The sequence below is a fragment of the Colletotrichum costaricense genome (assembly GCF_030867565.1).
Source record: "Colletotrichum costaricense strain IMI 309622 chromosome Unknown Scaffold_25.1, whole genome shotgun sequence".
Classification (NCBI taxonomy): domain Eukaryota; kingdom Fungi; phylum Ascomycota; class Sordariomycetes; order Glomerellales; family Glomerellaceae; genus Colletotrichum; species Colletotrichum costaricense.
In genome coordinates, this window is record NW_026848254.1 from 257,295 (window position 1) to 281,874 (window position 24,580).

Consider the following 24,580-nt stretch of genomic DNA (forward strand, 5'->3'; position numbering starts at 1 on the left):
GAAAGATTTCTTGGCCGTCACGTATGAGTACTCTCGGAGCTCCGAGCATCGATGAAGACCTAAGTACCCTATCCCGTCGGGACAGATCATGGGATCCCGCGGAAGATTGAGAAGATCGTTGCCACGTGAGAATTTTTAAACACGGACCGGTGACTTTCCAGCCTCAATGAAGTTGAAGCGTCAACGATCATGTCATCCTTACTGACTGACTCAAGTGTTGACTAATACCGCACGGTTGAGCTCATCCACCTCCTCTGACTGTTTCTGCACATGCGGAGAAAGATGCAGCCTGCCATTCGATCTAACAGAACTCATCTCATCACAATGGGCACATTCTCTGATGCTTTCCTTAACTTGCGGGCAGCTCGGATCACGGCAGAGCATCATGATAGTTCCATGGTCGTGGGATAGATTTCGAGCAAGGATACACCTGGCTGGAAGACCAAGGCTCATAGAAGAGGCTCAACCCACCCGGTAAAACCTGCTCAACACTCATTTTACTTGAGACAACTTAAATCCTAGCTTGTCGCTAACAAAGACACGGCAACTAGTTTCCGCGGCAAAAAAGCTCCTAGCCCGTCAGGTAAAGAGATCGCGGATAATCGGACAGCCTGCAACATCGAAATCAATTACTCCAGACGCCGTGAGAGAGAACTGTGAAAAGAAGCTGGGATGATGATCTGGCCGAACGCCCGGATCGGGCGTCCAAGGAAGCAGGGACGCGCAACACATCTAAGTCTGAATTTTTTCAGTACCTAAGTCAAAGCCTGGTATTGACCAGTTGATGGATATTTCATGAACAGTGAACTATGCAGCTCAACATTTTAACTCTAATCCATCTCAAAAATGAGACTGAAAGGATCGCTTGTCGATGGCCTGGAATAAGCGCTGTTTCAGAAAGCCCAAAGGGGAAGCCCACACGAGACAGCATATCCTCACTCACTAGCTCCTGTAGTATGGTGTCAGAGCTGTTCGGCACGAGCCAACTGACCAAGTCAGTTAGCCCAGGCCACCTATTCCCTTCACCTTCAATACTTCAATCGCTGGCCTCGGCCTCCGCAGATGCTTTCCCCACGGCGACAGTGATCTGCGACACGAGCTTCGCATCACTCCCAGTTTTCCATGGAAACTTGAAGCAATGGAGGCGGTGCTAAATGAACCGGCACAAACCCGCCGGCGGCCCAAGCAGAATAACAAATGCTTGGTTTGCTGATCATACAACCTAACCATATTGCTCGATACGTACTGGTTCTCCAAGCAAGGGCTTCGTCTAAAGTGGTGCAGAAAATTTCGCTTACAGCCGAATCCGAACTTGGGTTGTCCGTACAGACTTTCCAAGCGAAGGGATGGCAGCACTTACATGACACCAGACGAACACAAATCCGCGATGGCTGTGTAGCATGCACACCATTTTCCCACGGACCTGTAGACATCATCTTGATTATTTTGACAGCCTTCGGTTCCGCCGGCATGATGTGTAGGTGATTGAGTTGCCAGACCGGGGGTGTGGGGGGCGTCAGGCCAGCACACCTCGATATGTGGCTGATTGCGATGCTCATATCTGTCCATCGACTCTATACCGATGGATTCTATAAATCTTAGGATATTCCCATGAATGTTTTGGGCCTTGAAACCATCATCACACCATCAGCAGCCAGATTGCTTCATTGCGCCGGACGCTTTCCTTTCTTTTCACTTCAGCTTTCGTCTTTCTAGATATTTGACATCTCATATTCCCACTTCACCCAGTCTCCAAGGCTCTCACATTCACTCCAACGACAATGAAGCCTATCTCAGTTCTCTTCCTGGCTGGCATCGCCGCCGCAGCTATTACAGACGCGGGTCCCATCGCTACCCGTGACGAGGTTGCCCGAGACCTTGAGGCCATCACGGGAAGCCCTACTCTTGTTGATAGAGACGAGCAAGATCCAACTTTACATCCATTTGCGATTGAAGATAGAGCAGAGGAGGATGATGAGAATGATCTCACCACCCGTGACATTGAGGAGGCTGCCACTTTTGGCGAGCTCATAGCACGTCAGGCCAACAATACTGCTGGTAGGAAACTGACAGTGCACCATTTATTATCATCAGGCTAACCAAATAGCAGGAGGCGGCAAGAAAAATGACGGGAAAAACAACAACGACGGCAAGAAGAAGAACAACAACAATTGTCAAGGATGCGCCAAGGGAAAGAAGAGGGGCAAAGACGCAAAGGGCAAAGCATGCAGGTGCAAGAACTCCGGAAAGAAAAATGACAATGCCGACAAGAACAACGGCAAGAAGAATAATGGTGCTGGTGGAAACAAAAACAATGGTACGGCCGCAGACAACGGAAAGGGGAAGAACAACGATGGGAAGAAGAACAACGGCAAGGACAATAACGACGGCAAGAAGAACAACAATGGCAAGGCGAATGGAACTACCAACGCCGGCGCCAATGCCGGCACCAACAAAAATAACAACGATAAGGATGGCAAGAAGAACAATGGAAACGCGAATGCCGACAAGAATAAGGGCAAGAATAACGGCAAGGGAAACCAGGCTGGAAACAAGAACAATGATACAGCGGTTGACGACGGCAAGAAGAAGAACGGAGGTAACGGGAAAGAAACTGGCAAGAAAGCCAACTTGTCCACGGGTACTGGAGTTGCCGCCGCTGAAGCTGCCTAGGCGGTTGATGTCTTATATTGAGCTTCTAGAACGAGCAAGGTCACTTGCTTAGATGGCATGTCAGGCAAAAAGCAGTTGTAGATACAGCATCGATGCAATCCGATTGAACTATGGATGACAAGGCGTGTTCCTGGGGATCACCTAATGATTTACAATCCAAGTGTGCCAAGTGATGGAGGTAATGGTAGTGATCGATCATCGCGTCTGTCTTCTATAGATGTTTTCCAGTGGATCGGACCGGGTTCAAACCCTGTGTTGAACGGACATTCAAGGTGACATCCAAGACATGATGGATCAAAAACCCAAGATTCGTCGTACTTGTATCACGTGTACCAGCCCGGAATGATATACCAGGCCTACAATGATCTCCAGAGGCCACTCAAAAGTTCGGATGGTTTGCAAGACCTATTTTTGGGCTTGGCGTGCTTTCTGAATCAGGCCTTAAAGTTTATCCGGCGTCTTTATTTCGAGATCACTCGGCGAAAAACGGCCGTTCCGGGCGACTAGAAACGACATTGGAGCGCGAGTCGTGTTTCCCAAACACACAGAAACGTCGCCTTGAACCTTGTGTGCACCAGCAACACGGTCTTTAAGGGGTTTATGTAAAACACCGAGGCCGATCTAATGTTTAAGAATACTATAAAGTCCCACGAACTTCGCTAACGGCTGAGAAAGAGGTGCCTTTACCCAAAACAAACTACTTACGTCGCAGCTAAACGATAGTAATCATGAAGTTTTTCTCTACACTTGTGATCGCTGTATCTCTCTTCGAGGCTAGCGCACTTCCCGTTGAGTCAATGTAAGTCTGGCGAAAGCTCCAGGTAGAGTATATTTGTGCTAATTCTATGTCTAGTGGGGTTGAGAGTGTTAGTCGCGTCAAGAACGCAGCCAAAGTCCCGCCGTTTACCGGCGGAGTCGCATTCCCAAAACGACAGAGCGACAAAGACACAATAATTAGAGAAAGAGGCAGAAAGGTTCAGAACCCAGCGATGATACCTCCTTTCACCGGAAGCCCCGCCTTCCCTGGGAAATAATGGTGCACAACTCTGTACGTAGACTTTTACAAAAGCAACCTACTACGTAGGAAATAAAGGAGAAGTCTCGGATCAAGATTCAGTAAGAAATTCAAGCAGCGAGACTTGACACGATGTTTTCTCAAGGCCATGTTCACGCAGAAAGCAGAGATATGGTCCAGCCAACTAGTATGATACTGAGCTTCTAGAGTGGAAAGTTTTGTGACAACGTTTCAACTTGAAGTAGGGAACATCCACGCCGTACATCATAGCCGAGCTGTACAGATCTAGAGGGCCTGTTGGAAATACTTTTCAGCTCTTAATATTTATTAGGTTTCTATAGACTATGAGAGAAAAAGGTGTCTAAACCTGGGCCATATCTCCCTGTCTGCAAGTGATGAGATGGAATGATTTGTTCAATGCCATCAAAGATGAGTCCGGTTCTGTTTCACACAATGACACAGTGCTGATGACGCCTCATACCATTTCCACATGACACTCTTTATCAAGCAGACAATACAATCACCGTATCATACAGAGCACTTGGATGGGTAATCTACCACGCCATACAGGTCTCATGACTTTATGTATCTTAGCCAATGGATATATTTCTTGCTAGCAGCTTATATCGTTTTCTTGTCATTTCCTTTGCCAAAGTACCTTGTATTAAAACACCGTGTCTGAGATACTTGATGATTGGCTAGATAAGATGGCATCATATTTGACCTTGGTGTATGGCCATCTAGTTCTTCATCAAAGGCATTCGTTGTAGCCGTACTCCGATCATTCCGTAAACCATCGTCGGAACCAGCATTGCTAGGTTCAATTGACAGACCTCTATCCCTAAGATACACGCTTGACTTGGTATCTTTAGGGATCGTACTGTTCCATTTTGTGAATGTGACGAAGCTTGTAGGAGATCCCGGCACTTAGAGGTGACCCTGTGGGAAGGGTTACTAAGATATCTCTGCAAGAACAAAGAGAAAACTTACCTGGAAGACCTTGGACCCCTGCGACTGATAGGTCTTACTCGTAGTACTCAAGGTAGGAAACGAGTAAAGCCTTCCAAATCATCTTCCACCGAAGATTGAATGTTTGGGAATTCCGTAGAAATCATGTCTATGAGAGTCTTTTTTGACCTCGAGAACAAGCATTTCTCTCATTATCAGGTCTAGCATCAGGCAGACGAATTCTCCATAAGACGCCGAACTTCTCATTCTTCCGACCCACTGAGTCCCAAATTGTTAGATTTCCCGAACCCGTAATTTCTCGAAAGTGCAGATGTGTTTTATATCTTATACACAGCTTGGTGAAGCTGGACTTTCTTACCCTTGCCAGACACATGCGAAGTTACGAAGTAGCTATTATCAGGTTCTTCTACGTCATTCACATCATTCGACCAGCGATTGAGATTGCGGTCTCTCTGGAAGTTCTCGACGTCTCCATATTCCAGTAAGTACCAGATGTGGAGTTCGAAAACAACGCACCCGAGTGACCAGATATAATACTCGGGCGAAATGGGGCTGCGAAGGTCGATTTCCAGGGCTCGGTAGGGTTCAATTTAGCTGTCGACTCTCATGACGCGGAACTTCGTGAGGCTGGAGTGATATCGCGTTAATCCCAAATTGGCAGCAACGAGGTGGTCCCGATCTTCTCCCTGGGTCAAAAACCACAACATATTAGTCGGCTTGATGTCATCATGCCCTCCCCAATCCTTGACCCACGTCTCTTCTTGAACCGACGCCCTTTCTTCTCTCTGCAATGTTGCGGGTCCATGAATGCGTTTGATGGAATTGCTAATACCCCGGCATTGCTTCGCCATCCACTTTGTCGTCGAGGGTTATATCTCAACCTGTCTCCTTTTCCAGAGTTGCCCTAAGTTACCGTTTGCCTACTCAAATACAAGATATGGTTGATTTCCATGCTGAAAAGTAAGAAATAGCTTTATAAGAAGTTTTTCTTTCTGTGTCCTAGCGCATGACCTTTCGAGAACTCTGAGCTTTTTACGATAGGATTCGTGGTCCGCGCCACTTATCTCTTTGACTGCAAAACATGGCGGTCTACCTGGATTCTAGGAGCAAATGAATTAGTAAAAGATTAGACAGATACAATATAGGTACAGATTGCGCACATTGCTGCCTGAGTAGTCGTGGTGGCTTAGGAGAATCTCCATTCGGTGGATGATTCCGTGTCCTCCATTCGTCACATGCTTAAGCTTATCCCAAGGAAACATGGCATTGCCATCGAATGCATATGAGCGGAGGACACCGTCTCTCATGGTCAGGAAGGGGGCAAGGATCATCCTTTGATAGCCATAAAACAGATCGATGTGAACTCGCTCCCATTCCGAGAATAGTGTTGAGTTATCGTGTTCACCTCCCGGACTTCTGAACTCTTTCCTCTCCTCATCTTACGGCACAGTAGTGAGTGGTGATCGAAGATATATTCCTGGACGAAGTCCCCGATGCGGCTTGTCAGCTTCATGAACATCAGCGTGGCCATAATCCTTCGCCGGCTACCCTTATCGTTTCCCAGATCTGGCAAGATTTGAGAATCAAATCTTCATCAGTAACGTTCTGATATATGCTTCTGATAAAAGACACCACAGTTCCAATGCCGAAGATCTTCTCAAATGAATTGTCTGGAAGGAATTCCTCCTGGTCCATCTCGCTCCACATAAGATTGTTCTCCATTTGGTGCCTTATATCAGCTTCAATCACCGCAGCGGAATATAATGGCTTCCCTGAAGGCCCTTCATGGGACATGTGATCAATTTTATCGCTTTGGACGGGCCTGCGACTGGAGGAGTGGTCTGTTTATTAAGATCCCTAACCTGGGTCATGAATACAGACGATTGTGTTTGCTTCGTCATATTCAGAGCGCACAAGTTCTCTGTCATGCGATTTAGACGCCTCAGCTTTGTTATTGTCAAACAGTCCTATGCCTGATCCGCCTGTGAATCCGCCATGCCATATACTGACGTATCTGTCACGATCGTCGGGGTTTCGTAACAAGATGTACCGAGTGCGTTGCTTGATACTGAGACCGCCTTGGGGTGCTATGTGAATCAGCTGTTATACCATACATAGCCATGTGATCAGTTTTGAGTTATACGGCGTCTGATTTGCCCATAGACAGCCTCCTTTGCCTCGTCGCTGCCGGCAATGTGGTTATAGACAGTCAACACGCGTCGACGGGGCGCGATTGTTGCAACTCGTGGGATGCCGAAGTAGCACGATAGCATAAATTTTATATCAGGTTCTTGAAGCAATTGTTCAAGCTACAATTGTTTGAGCGTGTACAATCTATCTGTTTTATTTAGTGAAGCAGACTGAGCGAGGATGATCGGCCCGACTGGAGAGGAATCCTCTGGTTCTAGAATGAAGCTTGAGTAAGTCCTAATGTTGCTGCCTAAAACCCTGGCCGGGATTATGAATAGTACATGTTTCCTTTTCCGTCCAAGCCGTCTTCCCCAACTCAACAAGGCTTCCTATCTTATTACTAGAGGAACTAGTCACCCTTTTTGGAGACAATTGACCACGGTTAGCGGGAATGCATCTGTTGGATGACGAGGTAGAAAAGGGGTCTAGGTAGACGGTTAGGTAGGGGTGGTAGGTAGGCAGTTTGGGCCTGTGCAAACGGACCCTTCCACCTACTTCCACCCACTGAGGGATCGCGGGCTCTGCCCACGAACTTCCTCTCCTACACACTCAATACGCGCAATCGACCCCCATATTGACCTCGTCGCGACCGAAAGGTCTGACCTGCCCACGTGTATACCAACAGCATCTTTATCTTACTACCTTAGGTTTGCATAACATCAGATAACAAATCTGCCCTAGAGTCGCAAATTCTGAGTTTCGTGAAGTACATATGTAAAGTCACAAGTTATGTTGCCTACACAGTTCATAGGTTTTGAATTGATGACTACGTACGTGGGTGGCAGCAGTGCTGCAACATTCCACAAGACCTGGCTCCACAGCAAAAAGGAGGGCGGGGGAGGTAAGTTGTGTAAGAAGAGGCCCAAGTCAACCGAGCACATTTGCCATGAAAGTATTCTAGTCCTCAATAAAACTTCAAGAGAGAGACGCTCACTCTTGTTGTGTGATATAAAGCAACTTTGCGATCATTTCCAATCATCAACGGGAGGTAAATATAAGAAAAGAAGTAGTTTTCTAATCCGTCAGTCCTGTTATGTATGACTTCCGTGCCCAGCACCTTTACGAGTGTTACTCTAACTTCGTGAGCCAGACTCTCGCAATATTGATATGCGTTTGATTCTCTCCCCAAAACATAGTACAGTGTCAATGAGTTCGAAGCAGTGGGTATATAAAGGTATGTGTTTATATCGAGTGCCCGAGTGGACTAAACTTGGAACAGGAACTCAGAGTCTCAGACTTGATACTTGTTGGTATACACGTAGGCAGGTCAGACCTTTCGGTCGCGACGAGGTCAATAGGTCAGTAAGTCAAAGCACCCACTTTTGGGCACCCCCCCCTTTTAAGTACCCTAACAAAACATAGTATCTAAATATTAACACTAACCATAATCAATTAATTAACTACCTTCTACTACTATAATAATATAATTAAAATTCTTACTAAATAATTCGACCCCTACGAATTAATTAAGACTAATTAAATAGTCGCTAGAGTCCTCTTAAGCTCTCTATATATCCTAAATATTTATAAACTTAGTATTTAAGTTTATTAATATACTCTTCTTTTTTTTAAGCCTTATACGCTTAATCCTAGCCTTAAGAACTCGAACTTAGTACTAAGATATAGCTAATTAATAAGCTTACTTCTTAAAAGCCTTTTTTACTTTTTTAAATAGTAATCGTTAAGTACTATTATCTAAACTAAGCTCTATAAATAGCTTTAAATAATTATAGAGCTCGCTAGCCTTTTTAAAAGTTAACTAGTTAATAATAGAAGTTATTAATACTTAGTTAAGTAGTTTATTAATATTACTAGTTATCTACTTACCTTCTATACCCCTTTTAAATAATATAACTTATATAAGTAGAACTATTAAGTTAAGAAGTAGCTTAGCTATATTAAGTAGCTATAGTCTAGTTACTTTCTACTTACTTCGTATATTTAATAACATTAAACTAGCTAAACGAGCGAGCTAGTAATAGCTTAAAAAGTACCGCTTTTTAATAATAATAAAATTATCTATTATATCCTCTTTACTAAGCTCCTTTTTATAATAGAACTTAATAAGTTTAAAAATAGCTATATCTAATAGCTAGAGAATATAGGAAGTATATGATAATAAAAATAATTAATAAACGTTATTTCTATAATACTTCTATATAAATTTTATTATTATATAACTCCTATACCTATTTAGTACTAATAATCGAAGCTAGTTTAGCTTACTAAGCCCTCTAATAAGGGGGGTCTTAGTTTATAATAAAAACACTTTTTTTAGTTAATAAAGGGTAGTCTCGTTAGTTATCTAGCTATTATTTATTACTATAAACTTCTAACTATTATAAATAATAAGTTAAAGAGGGAACTACTACTATTAAACTAACTTTCTCTTATAAATAATTAGTAGTTTAATAACTCTACTATTAATAAAAATATACTTAATAATCGTTACCTAAATATATAAACTAAGCTCTTTTTTTCGTACTATTATAGCCTTTATTATATTTAAAACTAGCCTATTAGCTCCCTTACCCTTTATTATACTAATCTTATCTATATTATACTTATTAACCTATTTAATACTACTAATCTTTAGTATATTAAATAATCTAAATTATAATTTAATTATATTAATAATAGCTTTATTAATACGGCGCGAATTTATTAAATAACTTCTCTAGACCCTTATTAATAAATTCCTCTTAATAAAAATATTAATCTATCTCTTTTTAAATAGTTTAGTATCCCCCTAGGATCTTAGAACTCGCTTAGCAAATTCCCTAACTTATTTATAAGTTAATATAATACCTAGGTAATACTAAATTCGAATTTACTAAGCTAGCTAATCTTCTTACTATAGAAGAAGCTTCTAAAGCTCTATAAATACCCTTACCCTCGTCTAATAGCCTTTTTTTTAACCCTAAAGTATTATCCTAAGAACCCCGAACTCGATCGAGGCCTTTTTAATAAAAAGACCGTTTTTAATAATATTAAGTACTTATTAAAGCTCATTTTCGGTATACGATACTATTACTTATTAATTAATATATATACCAAAAAAGAATATATTTAGACGATTTTTATAATTATTATGTTAAATTGAAATAATAGGTAGGGTTTTAATATAGTAGCTAGGAGGGATTTTTTAGGGTACCCAAAAGGGGGGGGTGCCCAAAAGTGGGTACTTTGACTTATAGGTCTATTGCGCGTAGTATGTAGGAGGGGAAGATCGTGGGCAGAGCCCGCGATCCCTCAGTGGTTGTAAGTAGGTGGAAGGGTCCGTCTGCACGGGCCCAAACTGCCTACCTACCACCCCTACCTAATTACCTAATAGGGCCCCTTTTCTGCCTCGTAATCCAACAATACTAATGGGGTAAAATATTGTTCTATTATTCAGAGAGCATCCGGTCTTTGAGACGAAGCCATGGGAAGTAAGAAAAGACGATCTTACAAACGGCTCGTATCAAGAAGCAACCAATTACACGCCGCAGACTCGTGGTGTAAACAGCCATCTGCAAGTGATATAACCTTGTCATTGTTAGCTCCATCCAGTCTAGATACGTCTAATAAGGCATGGTACTTGCCTACTTATGATACTAGTAGTTTACAACGAAGAAATTAGGTTGTAACTCCACAAAATTGAATAGCACGTTTCCTGGCTGGGAGTATGGGCGCTATCTATCAAACTCAGCACACCCTCTTTGCGATATATCTCGGTTAACCTTTTAGAGGGTGATCTGGAGAAAGGGTGGCTAGAGCCTCATATATGGCCACTTTCACTTGGCCAACTTTCGATGTCAAGGGACGCATTGTTTGCTGAAAATAACTGACTATGTCATCGTTCGAGAATGAATGTTCTTATTCGGCTTTGGTGTAATATGCTAGAGTGCTCGCGTAGATGTAGGCTACTTCTTTTTCACAATAACCGGGGATAGCTGGTGTGTACAGAATGTAGTCTCCAGGAGCTTACGTCAAGTTTCGTAACACTGTGTTGAGCCCGGTTTTCGCATTCGGTGCCAACACTGTCCACCTATTTTTGCAGAAGCAACCTGTTGGGCGCGCCTCTTATTGAGTCTGATAATCGTGGAGAGTATAAAGTATCGAGCTAGTAGTGGGCATGCGCTGGAGAAGCACGCCTCATCACGTCGGCTAATTCTCATAGTGGTAGCCTAGATAAGCAGGAGACTGTCATTACAGTTGACGTGGTCTTGGTCGGAATGGAATCGCTGACTCATAGGCCGTTCGAACGGGACCAGGTAGACATTACAAAATGAGCGATGGATGGTTGAAGTAAGCGTTGTTATGTCTTGTTGCGTTTATAAAGCGAGCTCCGAAATGAGGACAGGATGCGGCCGGGCAGCGACGGATGCCGACAGGATGCCGGCGTCCTTAGCTGCGTGGTGTGAACTAAACATGTTGAGTCGTATGGATCATATCTCATAGTGAAAAGTGAGCACACAAATCACAAAAAGTGCAAAAGCATCATGCTCGTTCGAAACAAAGTACATTTTACACGTTAAGCAGCAGATTTCTTATTGTACCACAGTGGGTCATAGTACGTATTCTTGTGTATGAACTAAAACTACGATAGCTCATGGCGTCCAACAGCTTATAGATTCTCTACTTACTACCTCAGATGAAATTACTCCTACCGCAGAGGACAAGTGAGCGAATAAAAGCTTTGCTTCTCATGGCAAGATAGGTAGCTGGCCATCACTCGGTCTAGGAAATTAAAAGTGAGTTTGGATTGGCAACTTGGTTTTCTTAAGTGCTCGCAAAAAAATTCAAGCTATACTACTAAGTTACAATTAAACTTGGGCTAAGATTCACTCACGCTGACGTGCTTTTACGAGGGCGGTTATTTGCGAAGAAACTGCGTCTGACCTCATGTTCCCTTGACGGGCAATGTTACTTGTGCAAATGAAAATGGGCCAGAGATACCGGAAGAATTCCCTAGCTAAACAGTCGTTTTGATAGCATACAGTATTTAAGGCCTGCCATCAAGTTATACCAGGTCTAGATAATAGATCAAGATATAACGCGAAAGAAACCTGATCTTGTGCTGACCTTTTGCAGGAAATATTACCAGCTCAGCAAGCAATGAGTCAGGGTAAACATACAACTCACGTTAAATAGGGTCATCATTGCTATCGCGGCTTACGTTCCTGGAGATTGGGTTATAAGTCTATGGCCCTACGAATGTCTAAGGCTACTCAACCCGAGATGTCGCTTAAATATAAATTTGGCATTGCACGTACTCTCTAACACCGCTCCGTTTCAAGCAATGCACACGACGCAAATGATGGAACAACAGTCCGGCCGTTCACGGGAGGAAAACAATCACGCATTCATATAGGTAGACCACCGAAAGGTAAAAAAACAAATGGGATCCCAGTTTCTATAAACAGAAAGCAAAACAAATTCAAACCGTGTACAATCTACTGTTACATGAGATAGCGAGCTTCCTGTGACCGACCTCTCCATGTCCCTTAGCCGACGATGGTCTGGCACTCGGCCTCAGACTTGTTCAGCTCTCCAATAGCCTCGGCCTCACAGCCGGCAAATCCGACAACTTCGAGGAAGATTCCGATAGGACCACTAGCGGCAGCAAGACCTAGCGCAGCGGCACCGCAGACCGCAATCTTTCCTACAGCAGACGTAACGGCGCCAGTCTTGCATTGACTGCAGAGGGTGCCACAGTTCGTTTGTCCGAGGCGACGGCCCTTGCCACCTCCATTCTCGATAGCCTCCATGGCAGCATTGCGAGCTCCCTGGAGTCTGTCTTGGGACTGCTTGAGTCTAGGGTCCTGGCGGGCGATGAACTGGCTAGCGCCTGGCCCCTCGTGGTTGGCGATGGCGGGGCTAGGGGCAGCCATGCTGGTGGCGGCAAGAAGAGTGACGAGAATGGCAGAGGCGTGCATCTTGAAAGTGTTGGTGTTGGTGGTGTTGTTGGTAAAAAGAGGGTTGGTTTTGAATGAGTGTAGGTAATGAATGTTTGAAGGAATGAGCTGAATGGTATTGTAGTATGGAATGATCGTGATGAAGAAAGAAGTATGTACCTTTGGACGGGGGAATAACTTGATCCTTTATACTTTCCAAGTCCACCTCATTCTGGTGTCTTTCGGATGGTCCAATGGCCCGTACGAAATCACTCGCATGTTGTCCCGTCAACATCTCAAGACGTAATAACACGGCAAGACCGATTTGTCTGCTCTATGCATCACTCTGTATAGTGCCTCGTGATCTTTGAGTCTTGGCTGCGACGGAAGATGAACTCTCAAAGGAGGCAGAATTCAGAAGGACCAGAGCTTGCTGTGTGAGATTCTTGATCAGGCCTAGTTCTGGGTCTTGGCGAGGAAGCTCAGGAATCTGGAAGAATCATGGTCCTGCCAAGGCATGCTCAAACCGTCAGATCTGTGTTTCCGGGGTCCCCGGCGCTATCAGCAGGTCATACAGCGATAGAAGCGGCTATTAAAGTTAGACATAAAAGTCTAGAATGCAGTTGCCGTGCGATTAGGTATATGTGGATGACATCTTCCCGATAACCCGTGCAGCGGATGAGCCCTCCTGCGGGCCGTGTTTGCGCTAATTTGTCAAAGTATATATAGTCGTAAGGTTGACTCGGAACGACAGTTTCCAATTCATTTTAGATCCGCTGATGTGGATAGGGCCATTGGGCGAGCCGCGAGACTTGATCGAGACGGGCCGATCAGGCCGAAATACCCCGACCCTCAAGGGTCCTGGCACAAGGTAAGGATGGGGTAATCGAAGAGTAGTTCCCTAATCTGCACAGTATGCTATCGTCCGTGCGGTGGCATGAGAACTGAAACACTATAAATAGGCTTCCGCTGTAATTGATGGATCTTGTCACATGTGGGTGAGGCCATAAGCTACCAGTATTGACAGGTAGCTATTATGTAGATTTGTTATCTTGCCGTTCGGCATCGGATCCTGTATTGATTTGAGGTCGTCTACCTTAATTCAGGGCGCCGGAAGCATACAAGTTCATCGCAATCTGTCGCAGGATCGGCAACGGGAACGATGCCAAGTAATGGGATCCCGGGCGAACTATAATTTTCTAGATAGGCTCGGTTTCATCCCGGTCATTGGCCGAAAAGTAACGTAGTTCTGCAAGACATGATAGCCGCACGTCACATGGAATGTCTCTCAATAGTACATACTATTTACTTCGTCCAGTACCTTGTTCACATCGTAATAAGCCACAAGAATCTTGACTGACGGCGTCCATTTATCGCAACGTACATTTGATCAAGGAGCAATCCGCATCAGCAGCCTCGACGCCCAATTGCCGCCATGCAGAGGAAAACTGTCAAACGAGTAAGGTCAAGCAATTTTCGGGGCCAGGCCTGTGTCCATTCCGCACAGCTTAGGCCCATACCTTAGTCATGAGTCCAAAGAACTATCCGTAGACTTCCTCTAGACCCACAAGGCTGATGTCTGCAGGGAAGTGAGCTTTGACCCACACGCTAAACGACACTGGACTCGTTCTGGATGGAGGTGTGGGGCCCCGATCATCTGCATGTGCCCGGTGTCCAGCAGGGATGTCACTCCCTTTGCTATTGTGTCCGACAACACTGCCAGGGTCCAAGGATGTGATACTCAAATGGATTTCGATTATAGTTGAGAGCTCTGTCCTACGGCCCTCGACGAGGATTTCAGCATACTACCGGCTATAGAGGGAATTCTAGCCTTATCTCAACGCGTTACGAGATCAATTCCTATTGCGGGCGTCTGGCAAGACGATTTGGGGCTTGGCTTGGCCAAGAAATCCTGTGATATTCGTCGAATTAGTGGGCGTGTTAGGCGAAGCCTACATCAACTATTTCGTGAGCAATTGTCAATCAAACTTTTGCACGCATGCTGGCTTCATGGCTTCAACTGAGTCATACTCTAAAGTATGCTTCTAGTCTGATTGCAAGGCACAAGATGGTAGACCATACACGGACATAATTATTTAGAAGTAGAGAATGGATTCGCTTGCCTTGGTGCACGCGTTTTCCAAGCTACCCAAAGTTATTCCGGGCACTTTAAGAAGTATGGGTCTGCTGATATCTTGAGTGCAACGATACCCACAGACCTAGGCGTACGGGTCAATGATCTTTTGTTTTCATGCCAAAGCTTAGATCAGAATTTTAATGCGGAGGCTGGCCAACGCATGAGAGAAGAGTGTAATTAATTTCATCTAAGCATCTTATTGTTCTACCTCAATCAAACTCCGTGCGAAGAGTGATCGTCAGACTCAGTCAAGTCGGCCATGTTAGGACTATGCGTTTCTTCTTATGGTCAACTGTTCCCAGGGGCAAGCGCCTACATTCTCTATTTTGCAAAGCTTGCCGTTCGCCTCATTAGATGGAAGATTGATGGTATGGCTCAGTTTCAGATTCAAGACTTCCTGTCATCCAAACATGCGTGACTTGTTAATAATGAAGTAGCTTGTGATGCTTGACTCCGGCATGTTGTCATATTGATGTCCTGAAAGTCATCTGTGCAGTTGTACAGATGACCGTTGATGAAATAAAAGGGGATCATGTTAAGAGATGGAATATAGCGCCACTCTGGAACGTAACAGTTACCATCCCCAAGCCTAACATGAGCTCAGGCTTGGTGAAATACCTCGGTTTAGTACGCTGATAGCTTTGTCAAGTTTTGTCTACCTTATTTTCACTTGCGGTTAATTTTCACTTGACGGAAGAAGATCGAGCCTGAGGAAGATGCAAATTGTCTATCTTTCAGAGGCTAGTTGCAATCTCAGTAGATGTGAGCCCTCCTTCTCACTCAAGTCTAATGACCGTTTGTATGTTGGAATATCTGGGAAGTGATCGTTAGGATCATCAAGCCCTTCTACAATAGCCCGTGGCCGGCCTCACAAGCCGTATCGATAATACTGTCGCTTGGACTCAGAGCAAGATCCAAACAAAAGCTCGACATCAGGCAAGTAACCATGTGCAGTCCCGGCTTTTAGCGCGAGATCAACTTCGGAATCATACCCGACATGTGACTCCTTTTCCGCTACCTTCGCCAAAAGCTGCCATGTCGAGAGATGGCCATTCCTTGCAGCTGCTTCAAGTCCCTTGTACTCACAATGTTTGCACCGCAGCTTAACAACGTTTCGACAATCTTTTTGTGCCCCTTTGAACTTGCAGCACGTATTGGTGCCCCGAATTGGCTGCTTTCTTCGATGTTCAGCCCTCGATCAAGGAGGAATCGCACCGTATGTAGATGAACGTCGAGCACTGCTGTAGCAAGGGAGTCATATGTAATTTCTATGATATTATCTCAGTGACGATCAATCAACCAACGGAGCCTGGATACCTGGCCCGCCATGATTACTGTCTCGACATTCTGTTCCGAGTGGGACTTCTTCCTGTCACTTTGTAGAGCTTGGAGCGCATTGACGGGCTTGACAGCTCCTGCGTGAGCCAAAATCTCTGTGGCCGATGCGATCTCATCTTGCTGGAGGATTGTAGCCATTATCTCTACTAGCCTAGTTGCGACTGATTCGTGACTTCCTCGGGTTGCAGCATGAAGAGCACAATTATGCACCGATCCCGAATCCTTCACGTGGCTGCACATCAATACTACTATAATTCGCTTTCGGTCTGCAAAACCATCCTAATTGCGACACCCAAATGAACATTGTGTTCCCTACTGACTCTTTTTCGTTGCCATAACGCTTCGGACACTGTGTTCCAGGTTCTCAACACCTCAGAGTCTTTGAATTAGTATGTATCCAGCATCGGGCTATACAAAGGACGAATGTCTAGAAGTCCTTGACCCACGATCTTTACGTGACTATTCATTCATAACTTAAATGAACTCTGGAGTTTCAATTGTAGCTAACTGGGCGAGCCAAATAAAGTGTGCAGATCGCCGAATAAGCCCAAGACGCAGAACGATACACAACCGAGATGCTAGAATTCTATTACGTTAATTTTATTGTAGATGGTTCACTGTTCTCCAAATTCCTCGATGCTGAGGTTTGTTTTGTTTATTGTTGAATCCCAAGAGCCTTAATATTCGCAAATGGGTGGGCCTTACGTATTGTATTGTTCAGATGTTTAATGGCTTTTACACACGCGGAGTTCGGCCTTTTCCCCTTTTGGGACCTGCTGGATACGAGGGCGTATTTCTTGTCCCCCTTTTTTTTTTCTTTTTTTTTTTTTCTGCGAGGAACTTTATTTTCTCGTGCCACCCCCAACTCCATGCCTAAGTATTCAGATAAAGTTTGGCTGTTCCGGTAGAATCAAGTACGGTCACCCGACATTTCAGAATTTCTCTACACCTTGAACATTCCTGCCATGACCAGACTGGCCAGTCCACGCAATGTGGAAACCACCATCAATTACTATCGAGATCCCGGCGATGGAAGTGAGCATGCACCAAGCATTGCGGGAAAACGAAGCACATTCACGCAGCCATCAGTCGACTTTGCCACTGTTATTCACGATATCACTGGGAACGAAAGCAGCTTCACTCTCGACAGCCATGGCTTTCAGTTCTGTCGCCACGCTAGTCAGTTAGTGGATTTTGCGAGTGATCAAGAAATAAAAGACGTTTATTACCCCGAGATCGAAAAGCTTCTATCGCAAATGTAGGTATTCCTTTAGGCCGTCGTAATCGGGAACATCCTTAATCCATACCTAGCACTGGCGCCTCACGGTTGCACATTTTCGACCACACCATTCGGAGACCGAATCCCTCAACCGTGCACTCTGATGATGAACGCCGACCAGTGAAAAGAGCTCACATCGACCAGTCAGAGTGGGGGGCTATGAACCAAGTTAAACGTCACTTGGGCGAAGAAGCGCCTCGACTATTGCAATCAAGATTCCAGGTTATCAATGTCTGGCGACCAATCAAGACAATCTACAAAGATCCTCTCGCGGTTTGTGACTCTCATTCCGTGTTGGACACAGACATCTTGCCGGTCAAGCTCATTTACCCGGACTGGGTAGGCGAACCATGTACAATTCTTCCCAACAGCAGGCATCGCTGGTACTATAAAAGCTTTCAAACACCAGAAGAGGTGATGCTTATCAAGTGTTATGACTGGAAGGCGGATGGGCGCGCTCGCAGGGTCCCGCATGCCGCATTTACGGATGCGGAAATGGTTGACAAAGACCCAAGACAGAGTATCGAGGTTAGGGTGCTTATTTTCCATGAGGAAGACATGAGTAAAGTCTAAATAAGTAAATTCCCGTTCTGTTCCATCGCTCTTGAAGTTCCCGCCTCATTTGGCCTATTTCGCTTCCGTCAACCTGGCAATCAGAGCAACGAGGGCCTTCGTCGGTCAGCATAGATGAGTCGCAAAATCCCAACGTCCATCCATGTGTGCTAGAACTTTCGAGCGGCTGATGCATCGAGTCACATTACAATGAGTGATATTCCCCAAACATTGGAGAGGTAAGTTATCCGCCAAGGCTCTCCTCGCTAATGAGAGTCAGTCGTTGTATTTCATGCTAGCAAAAGTTAGTTAGTAAGTGTGTGAATATATCAAATTTGTTGGTGCCACAGATGGTGCATCAAAAATCACACCAGCTGTCCTAATCCAGTTGTCTCAAAGCCCAATACCTGTACCGATTTTCTGCCAGATATTGCACCCTTGATCTCATAACTTATTGATGCCCAATAAAATTCACCCATACTACTAAGGACCTGAGATCTTGACAACTGGTGGCCCGAGCATTCGACGGTCGGGATTCGCCCGAAGTAGTAACCCGCCGCAAGCCATCCTTGAGCATTGTGCTTTTACTTTAGCCTCGTGATTCATTTCCGATGTTGTGTCCGTCTTCTGTCTCATTCGTCTGGCTTTCAGTCTGTTCAGTTCGTTTGCGATTCACAGTACCTCTTTATTTCAATATGCCGAATCCCGAGTCGCTGCCTGACAGGGTTGCTGAGGAGAATGCTCCTTTGCGCGTCATCTCCCTCCAGCAACTCATCGATGGAGATGAGGTGTGCCGTGAGCATTTGCTGAAAGCATGTACCGATCTCGGGTTTTTCTATCTTGACTGTCGGGAGGTTGCTTCTGGCCAGGTCATGGCAAATGTGCAATCCATGTATGACCTAGCCATAAGCTTCTATGATCTACCACAAGATGAAAAGATGGCGTGGCTTGTGGACCGGGATCATGACGAGCACTTAATCATGGGGTCAGTTCAATCTCCAACTAGTGCACTGCTTTTCTCAATCTGACGGTGGGTTGCCTTCTGCTGCAATAGATACAAACCAGCAGGGCATGGCAACGGGCCAGTCGAAGGAAAGAAGGACGGGTTCGAAGGGCTTATGGTGAGGCTCCGTCAAATTCCAACGTCTCGTACTCCAATTCATATAAGCAAAACCTAACTTGAGAAGCTTTTCGAACATCCAATCTCGAAGGTCAGCGATCCTTCGACTTTTCCAGGACCTAGTGTGATCGCAACACAGCTCGACGTGTTGAAAAGTGCTACAGCAAACTTCCGGGAAATCAGCATTCTCTTACTGTCTCGGCTTTCTGCCGCTTTGGGTTTGAATGAAGAGCTTGCTTATCAGCAATATCACCGTAAAAACGCCGTTTGCCCAACAGCCTTAGGGCTTCTCAAGTACACCCTCGCAGACGTTGAACCTGACAAAGTGGGCCAGATTGCTCATACTGATGCTGGAAGTCTCTCAATCATCTTCACCGAGGTTGGTGGTCTCCAGGTGCTAAAGCCGAATGAGGATCAGTGGTACTACATTGCGCCCAAGCCCGGGCATGCAGTTGTGAATGTTGGCGATGCGCTTCGCTTCATTTCTGGGGGAGTTTTGGAGTCGAGCTTGCACCGCATAATTCCCCATAAGGACGAAGTCACGCGTCACAAGTATTCTATTGTTTACCTCTTGCGACCTGAAATGGATGCAGAGTTCGTTGACTCGGAAGGTGTTACTTGGAAGGGCCTCGACTGGACGAACAAGAAACATGCCGTGTTTCGTGCAACAGCCGAGGAGCAAGCCAAGGGGACTTACTTGACTGGAAGAGAAGGATATGTTGGCTATTGGGATCCGGAGGTGGATAAGGAGAGTGAAACTATCATGGTATAGTTGGGGATCAGATGGCGTAACTACTCTGTCCTGCGTTCGATCGACAAGAATGGCATGATTTAGGGCATCAAGAACCGATGTGATTATTGTATATCGAAAGAGTACTCAGACAACCCTACCTCATTGACGCGATCCGTGGACTTCAATCCAAAGTTACAGGCGATAGCGGAAGGCCAAAATCCTGGGATTTTCGCTTTCCTTTTCTTCCCATTTTGCTTGATCCGTCTTTTTTCAGTATGCCAAATAATTGCAGAAGCAGAAGCCCTTTCAGCTTGAGTTTCTTGCCATAGGTTGCCGCCTGCTTCAATTGGCGGTGACATCCTGCCAATTGGTGGTTATTTCGTTAACATGTCGTGACTACTTGTATGCTATGATAAAAGCCATGTTCGTAGTTATTCTCTAGCTCATGCTGGAAACAAAGTTTGCAATAAGGTACTTCGCAAGCATTTAAAGCTGTGTTTCTGATTGAACAAGGAACAATGATTTATCACGAAAGCAGGCACACGGGACTTCCCCATCATCCGATACCTGATACATATCATGAGATGAAGTAGCTTATAAATATGGCTTGAGGGCTTTGACAATTATCAAGTGAACCATCATATGGAGATAGATAGATATTATAATATCTTGCATTCATTCTTGCCTGACGTAAGGGATGGTTAAATTAAGGTACTCATAGATAGAGATTGCCTCTAGCTTCTAGACAGAGAGTGCCTCTAGCTTTTAATAGTATCAAAAGGAGTTGATTTTCTCTTGCTTAGGAAAAAAGAAAAAAAAACCAGTGAATTGGAGCAAGGACAGATACTGAAATATCATATTCACACCAAGATTATCAGATTATTAGAAGCCAGGGGCATCAAAAACAACGGGAGCTGTCGACAGCAACCGAAGAAAGGAAAAAAAAGTTTTTACTGGTATTTTTTGAGTCACCTATGGAACAGGAGCTGAATCGCTACCGAAGGATTACGAGACAAACTAGAAATGCCGAAAATGGCAATACTCCGAACCGAACCTCAAGGCACGTCTCGGGGACAGAGCGAACGCACTCTTCCCTACGATAAGGTAAGAGCTCTACACTCCACCTCTCAGTCACATACGCCTAAGACCTGATTGAAGGCTCAGGTCAAACCTCCACTCTGTCGCTCGACTTTGCAGCTGTGACGACATTTGGCAGCACCTTCGCCACAACTTCGCAATGACTACACTCAATATCAAAGAAACGGACATCCCAAGTTTGGAAGGGCAGACTGCAATTGTCACGGGTAAATAACTTTGAGTCATTCCACTTGGTTCTCAATACTAATTACCATGAACACTTTAGGTGGTTCGTCTGGAATTGGATTGGCCACTGCAAAGATCCTGGCATCTCGAGGAGCTGGCGTAGTGATTCTTGATGTCTGCCAGCCCACAGAGACACTGCCATCATCTGTACAATTTCGCAAATGCGACATCAGGCGCTGGCTTGAGCTTTCCGATGCGTTCTCTCAGATAGGACGAGTCCATATCGCCATTGCAAATGCGGGAGTAGATGAAGACGGAACATATCTGAACGATGCGTACAACGACAATGGCGACCTGCTCGAACCAAATTACGATGTGGTTGATGTAAACTTCCGAGGCACTCTGAATTTTGTAAAACTTGCACTTCACAGCATGAAAAGAAACGGCGTACAGGGAAGCATTGTGCTGACATCAAGCGCCACTGCTTACTCCCCGGAACAGTCACTCCCTGTATACAGTGGGACAAAGGCTGCAGTAAGTAGAACCTGACCGAGCATAAATACAAGACTAACTAAATAAGCTGATCAATTACCTGCGTGCGATGCGCTCGAATTTACGAGACACTGATATTACGATCAATGCTGTCGCGCCAGCCGCAACTATCACCGGACTATTGCCGGCGAAGCTTGCTGCTCCAATAATGACTGCTGGCTTGCCAGTGAGCTCTGCGCATTTCGTGGGGCTCGCAGTGGTGTACTCCGCTGTTGCCACGGAAGCCAAGAAGGTTCAAACATATGGAAAGGATACTGCCGAGTGGAGAGAAACGAGTGGCCGTTGGAACGGCAGAGTCATTCTTACGTTGGGTGAGAGGTACACCGAGTTGGAGGAACCTTTGGCGAATTGTCGTAATACATGGATTGGTGCGACAAACTTGCAAGAGACTAGGTTGCAGCAAGCTGCAACAGATTTTAGAAGCTGTCTGTAATGAAAACTATACTCCATAGTCCTTTCCGGGCACGTATGTCTAGATCGAGTTCCCCAACCCGTCAATCTTCCTGTTTCTGGCGGCAGGCCTGGAAAAGTAGCAATGTGATGCTCTGAGCCATGCTTCTCAAATTCTCAAATCTCCAATTTGGGAGCACCAAATGCTCTCCAATTCCACATATAGAACATATTGGGGACTCGGCCAACTCAAAGCCAACAAACTTTGGAGAGGATCAACCGTCATTCATCATATCTCACATTTACTAAGAGTTGATTGCAACTATGAACTTATTGTCCCTTTGCCGTGAACATGACATTAGACGTGATGTCAGCCACGAACAGGTAATGACGCGTGAAATCATTTCTACTTCTGCGTCCAGGAAGAATCATGGTGCCTTAGGGCCTTCGGTCTAACCAACTGCCTCAGCAACATGATACCCCACATCGCGTGAGAGATCATTTTCGTCACTTTTCATAGTACTTTTACTTGCTTGATTGGCCAATTTGTTTTTCAAAATCGACTGGATATCAAAATCAAACTTGCACGGCTTCAGACAACTTCGATCCGGGCGCAGTATTCCTCTTTCATCCCGGGAGAGTGGAGTTAATGGTTCTCTGTCGGCTGCCGGCCTCGCTTTATTGCCCGATTTGTATGAAACCCGAGTCGCGGTCTCCTCGCAAAGTTTCCCAATCTATCCCTTGGTGGTCAATGTGTATGACCCACACGCCCAACTAAGGTAACAAGATCATAGATCAATGGTAAATACTTTCGTCTCAAGTACGGCACCTAGGACAACTGCGCTAGAAAGGGTTCTGACGTAGCATTTAACTTGTCTTCGGTCACCAATTCACCCCTCTCAGTTCGTTCGAAATCCATCCACTGGCGATCCTTCTACCAGCGTCAAAATGATTTCCCTACATGCGTTGGCGTCTTTTATCCTACCTGCTCAGTCAACGTCGCTGAAAGTTTTTGACCAGCCAGCCAAATCTGGTCAGAGGTCTTACAATCCTAGCGAGCCGCCACCTGCGGCGCGGTTTACCGCCAAGATACACCCTCGAGAGCGAGAGGTTTCGGCGGAAGTGAACGGGTTTTTCCTCAATCACTGGCCATTTGCAGATTCGAAATCCAGGAAGAAGTTCGTGGCTGCGGGTTTCCCACAAGTCACCTGCTTCTACTATCCTACCGCGTTGAACGACAGGATTTCTTTCGCCTGTTATCTTTTAACGCTTTTGTTCTTAATTGATGGTGAGTGACGCTCTTCCAAAAGCTTGAGCAACAGACCAATTGAATGTCTTGAAATGCTTTCATGGCCAAATCAGCTAACGCTGTGTTATGATAGATCTCTTGGAAGACATGTCTTTTGAAGCAGGCTCTTCCTACAACGAGAGACTCATACTACTCTCCAAGGGGGAGTCGTTGCCAGATCGCAGTGTCCCAGTCGAATGGATAACTTATGACCTGTGGAATGATATGAGGACTTGCGATGAAGTCCTTGCCAATGAGATCCTTGAACCAGTATTTACGTTCATGCGCGCTCAAACTGACAAGACGCGACTACAAATCAAGGAGTTGGGGCACTATTTGAAGTATCGAGAAAAGGACGTTGGCAAAGCGTAAGTCTACTCGGATATCTTTTATTCCCCTTTTGTTCAAGAATTCACAATGTCTAGATTGCTATCTGCTCTCATGAGGTTTAGCATGAGCCTGCATCTTAGCCCTGAAGACCTGAGTTCGGTCGAAGATATTGAGCTTAACTGTTCAAAACATATCTCTGTTGTCAACGATATCTATAGCTGGGAAAAGGAGTTGAAGGCTTCCCAGATAGGCCATAAGGAAGGATCCGCTTTGTGTTCATCCGTGTCAGTCTTGACTTCGGAGACTAGCCTGGACTATTCGGCGTCGAAGCGCATATTGTGGATAATGTGTCGCGAATGGGAGCTTCTTCATAGTAAGCTGGTCACTAGTAGAATTTCTAGTGCTGCGGGCTGTGGTTCTGACTTGCAGGCGTTTATGAAAGGCTTGGAGTATCAAATGAGTGGGAATGAGGCGTGGAGCAGCATTACACCGAGATACCATTCGATTTAGATCAACATTGTACATGGATTCGAAACGAAAAAAGAGTTCGATCACGATTTCCTTTCCAGTTCAACGTCGGATCCTACTTCAGCTTCGTTACTCTAGAATAATTTGTTGTGGTATCTACTTCACCTGCCTCACTTAAAGTCTTGTATACAGTAGTCTACATTTGAACTTTGTATGATGTTGTGTATGACAGCCTCTATTTTTCATCCGTGAGATTACAACAGTATAAGGCATATGACATACTGAGAGACGCCATGCATTTGCTTTTCGGCATCGATGTTCCCTTTCCAATAGCATAGACTCTATTTCTGTCCAAGTTTAGATGAACCTACGATGGAGAAGCATCAAGTCCTTTGTCGTACGAG

The 24,580-nt window shown here is 45.1% G+C and overlaps 7 protein-coding genes across 7 annotated transcripts; 6 read left to right on the plus strand and 1 right to left on the minus strand.

Moving 5' to 3' along the window:
- Positions 1–1,781: 1,781 nt before the first annotated feature.
- CCOS01_15688 (uncharacterized protein) lies at positions 1,782–2,673 on the plus strand (the record flags this gene model as incomplete). The annotated part of the gene is made up of 2 exons (XM_060463826.1): positions 1,782–2,058; positions 2,111–2,673. The coding sequence occupies 2 exons, from the start codon at positions 1,782–1,784 to the stop codon at positions 2,671–2,673; spliced, it is 840 nt and encodes a 279-aa protein (XP_060305581.1).
- Positions 2,674–3,401: 728 nt separating this feature from the next.
- CCOS01_15689 (uncharacterized protein) lies at positions 3,402–3,707 on the plus strand (the record flags this gene model as incomplete). Its single annotated transcript, XM_060463827.1, has 2 exons — positions 3,402–3,472; positions 3,527–3,707. 2 exons carry the CDS (start codon positions 3,402–3,404, stop codon positions 3,705–3,707), a joined length of 252 nt encoding a protein of 83 aa, XP_060305582.1.
- Positions 3,708–12,336: 8,629 nt separating this feature from the next.
- CCOS01_15690 (uncharacterized protein) lies at positions 12,337–12,768 on the minus strand (the record flags this gene model as incomplete). Its single annotated transcript, XM_060463828.1, has 1 exon — positions 12,337–12,768. One exon carries the CDS (start codon positions 12,766–12,768, stop codon positions 12,337–12,339), a length of 432 nt encoding a protein of 143 aa, XP_060305583.1.
- Positions 12,769–17,166: 4,398 nt separating this feature from the next.
- On the plus strand, positions 17,167–18,053 carry CCOS01_15691 (uncharacterized protein; the record flags this gene model as incomplete). Its single annotated transcript, XM_060463829.1, has 2 exons — positions 17,167–17,459; positions 17,513–18,053. 2 exons carry the CDS (start codon positions 17,167–17,169, stop codon positions 18,051–18,053), a joined length of 834 nt encoding a protein of 277 aa, XP_060305584.1.
- A 674-nt stretch (positions 18,054–18,727) lies between these two features.
- CCOS01_15692 (gibberellin 20-oxidase) lies at positions 18,728–19,924 on the plus strand (the record flags this gene model as incomplete). The annotated part of the gene is made up of 3 exons (XM_060463830.1): positions 18,728–19,017; positions 19,087–19,153; positions 19,244–19,924. The coding sequence occupies 3 exons, from the start codon at positions 18,728–18,730 to the stop codon at positions 19,922–19,924; spliced, it is 1,038 nt and encodes a 345-aa protein (XP_060305585.1).
- Positions 19,925–21,122: 1,198 nt separating this feature from the next.
- CCOS01_15693 (uncharacterized protein) lies at positions 21,123–22,133 on the plus strand (the record flags this gene model as incomplete). Its single annotated transcript, XM_060463831.1, has 3 exons — positions 21,123–21,189; positions 21,249–21,682; positions 21,729–22,133. 3 exons carry the CDS (start codon positions 21,123–21,125, stop codon positions 22,131–22,133), a joined length of 906 nt encoding a protein of 301 aa, XP_060305586.1.
- A 1,353-nt stretch (positions 22,134–23,486) lies between these two features.
- Positions 23,487–24,218, plus strand: CCOS01_15694 (aristolochene synthase; the record flags this gene model as incomplete). The annotated part of the gene is made up of 2 exons (XM_060463832.1): positions 23,487–23,746; positions 23,804–24,218. 2 exons carry the CDS (start codon positions 23,487–23,489, stop codon positions 24,216–24,218), a joined length of 675 nt encoding a protein of 224 aa, XP_060305587.1.
- Positions 24,219–24,580: the final 362 nt, after the last annotated feature.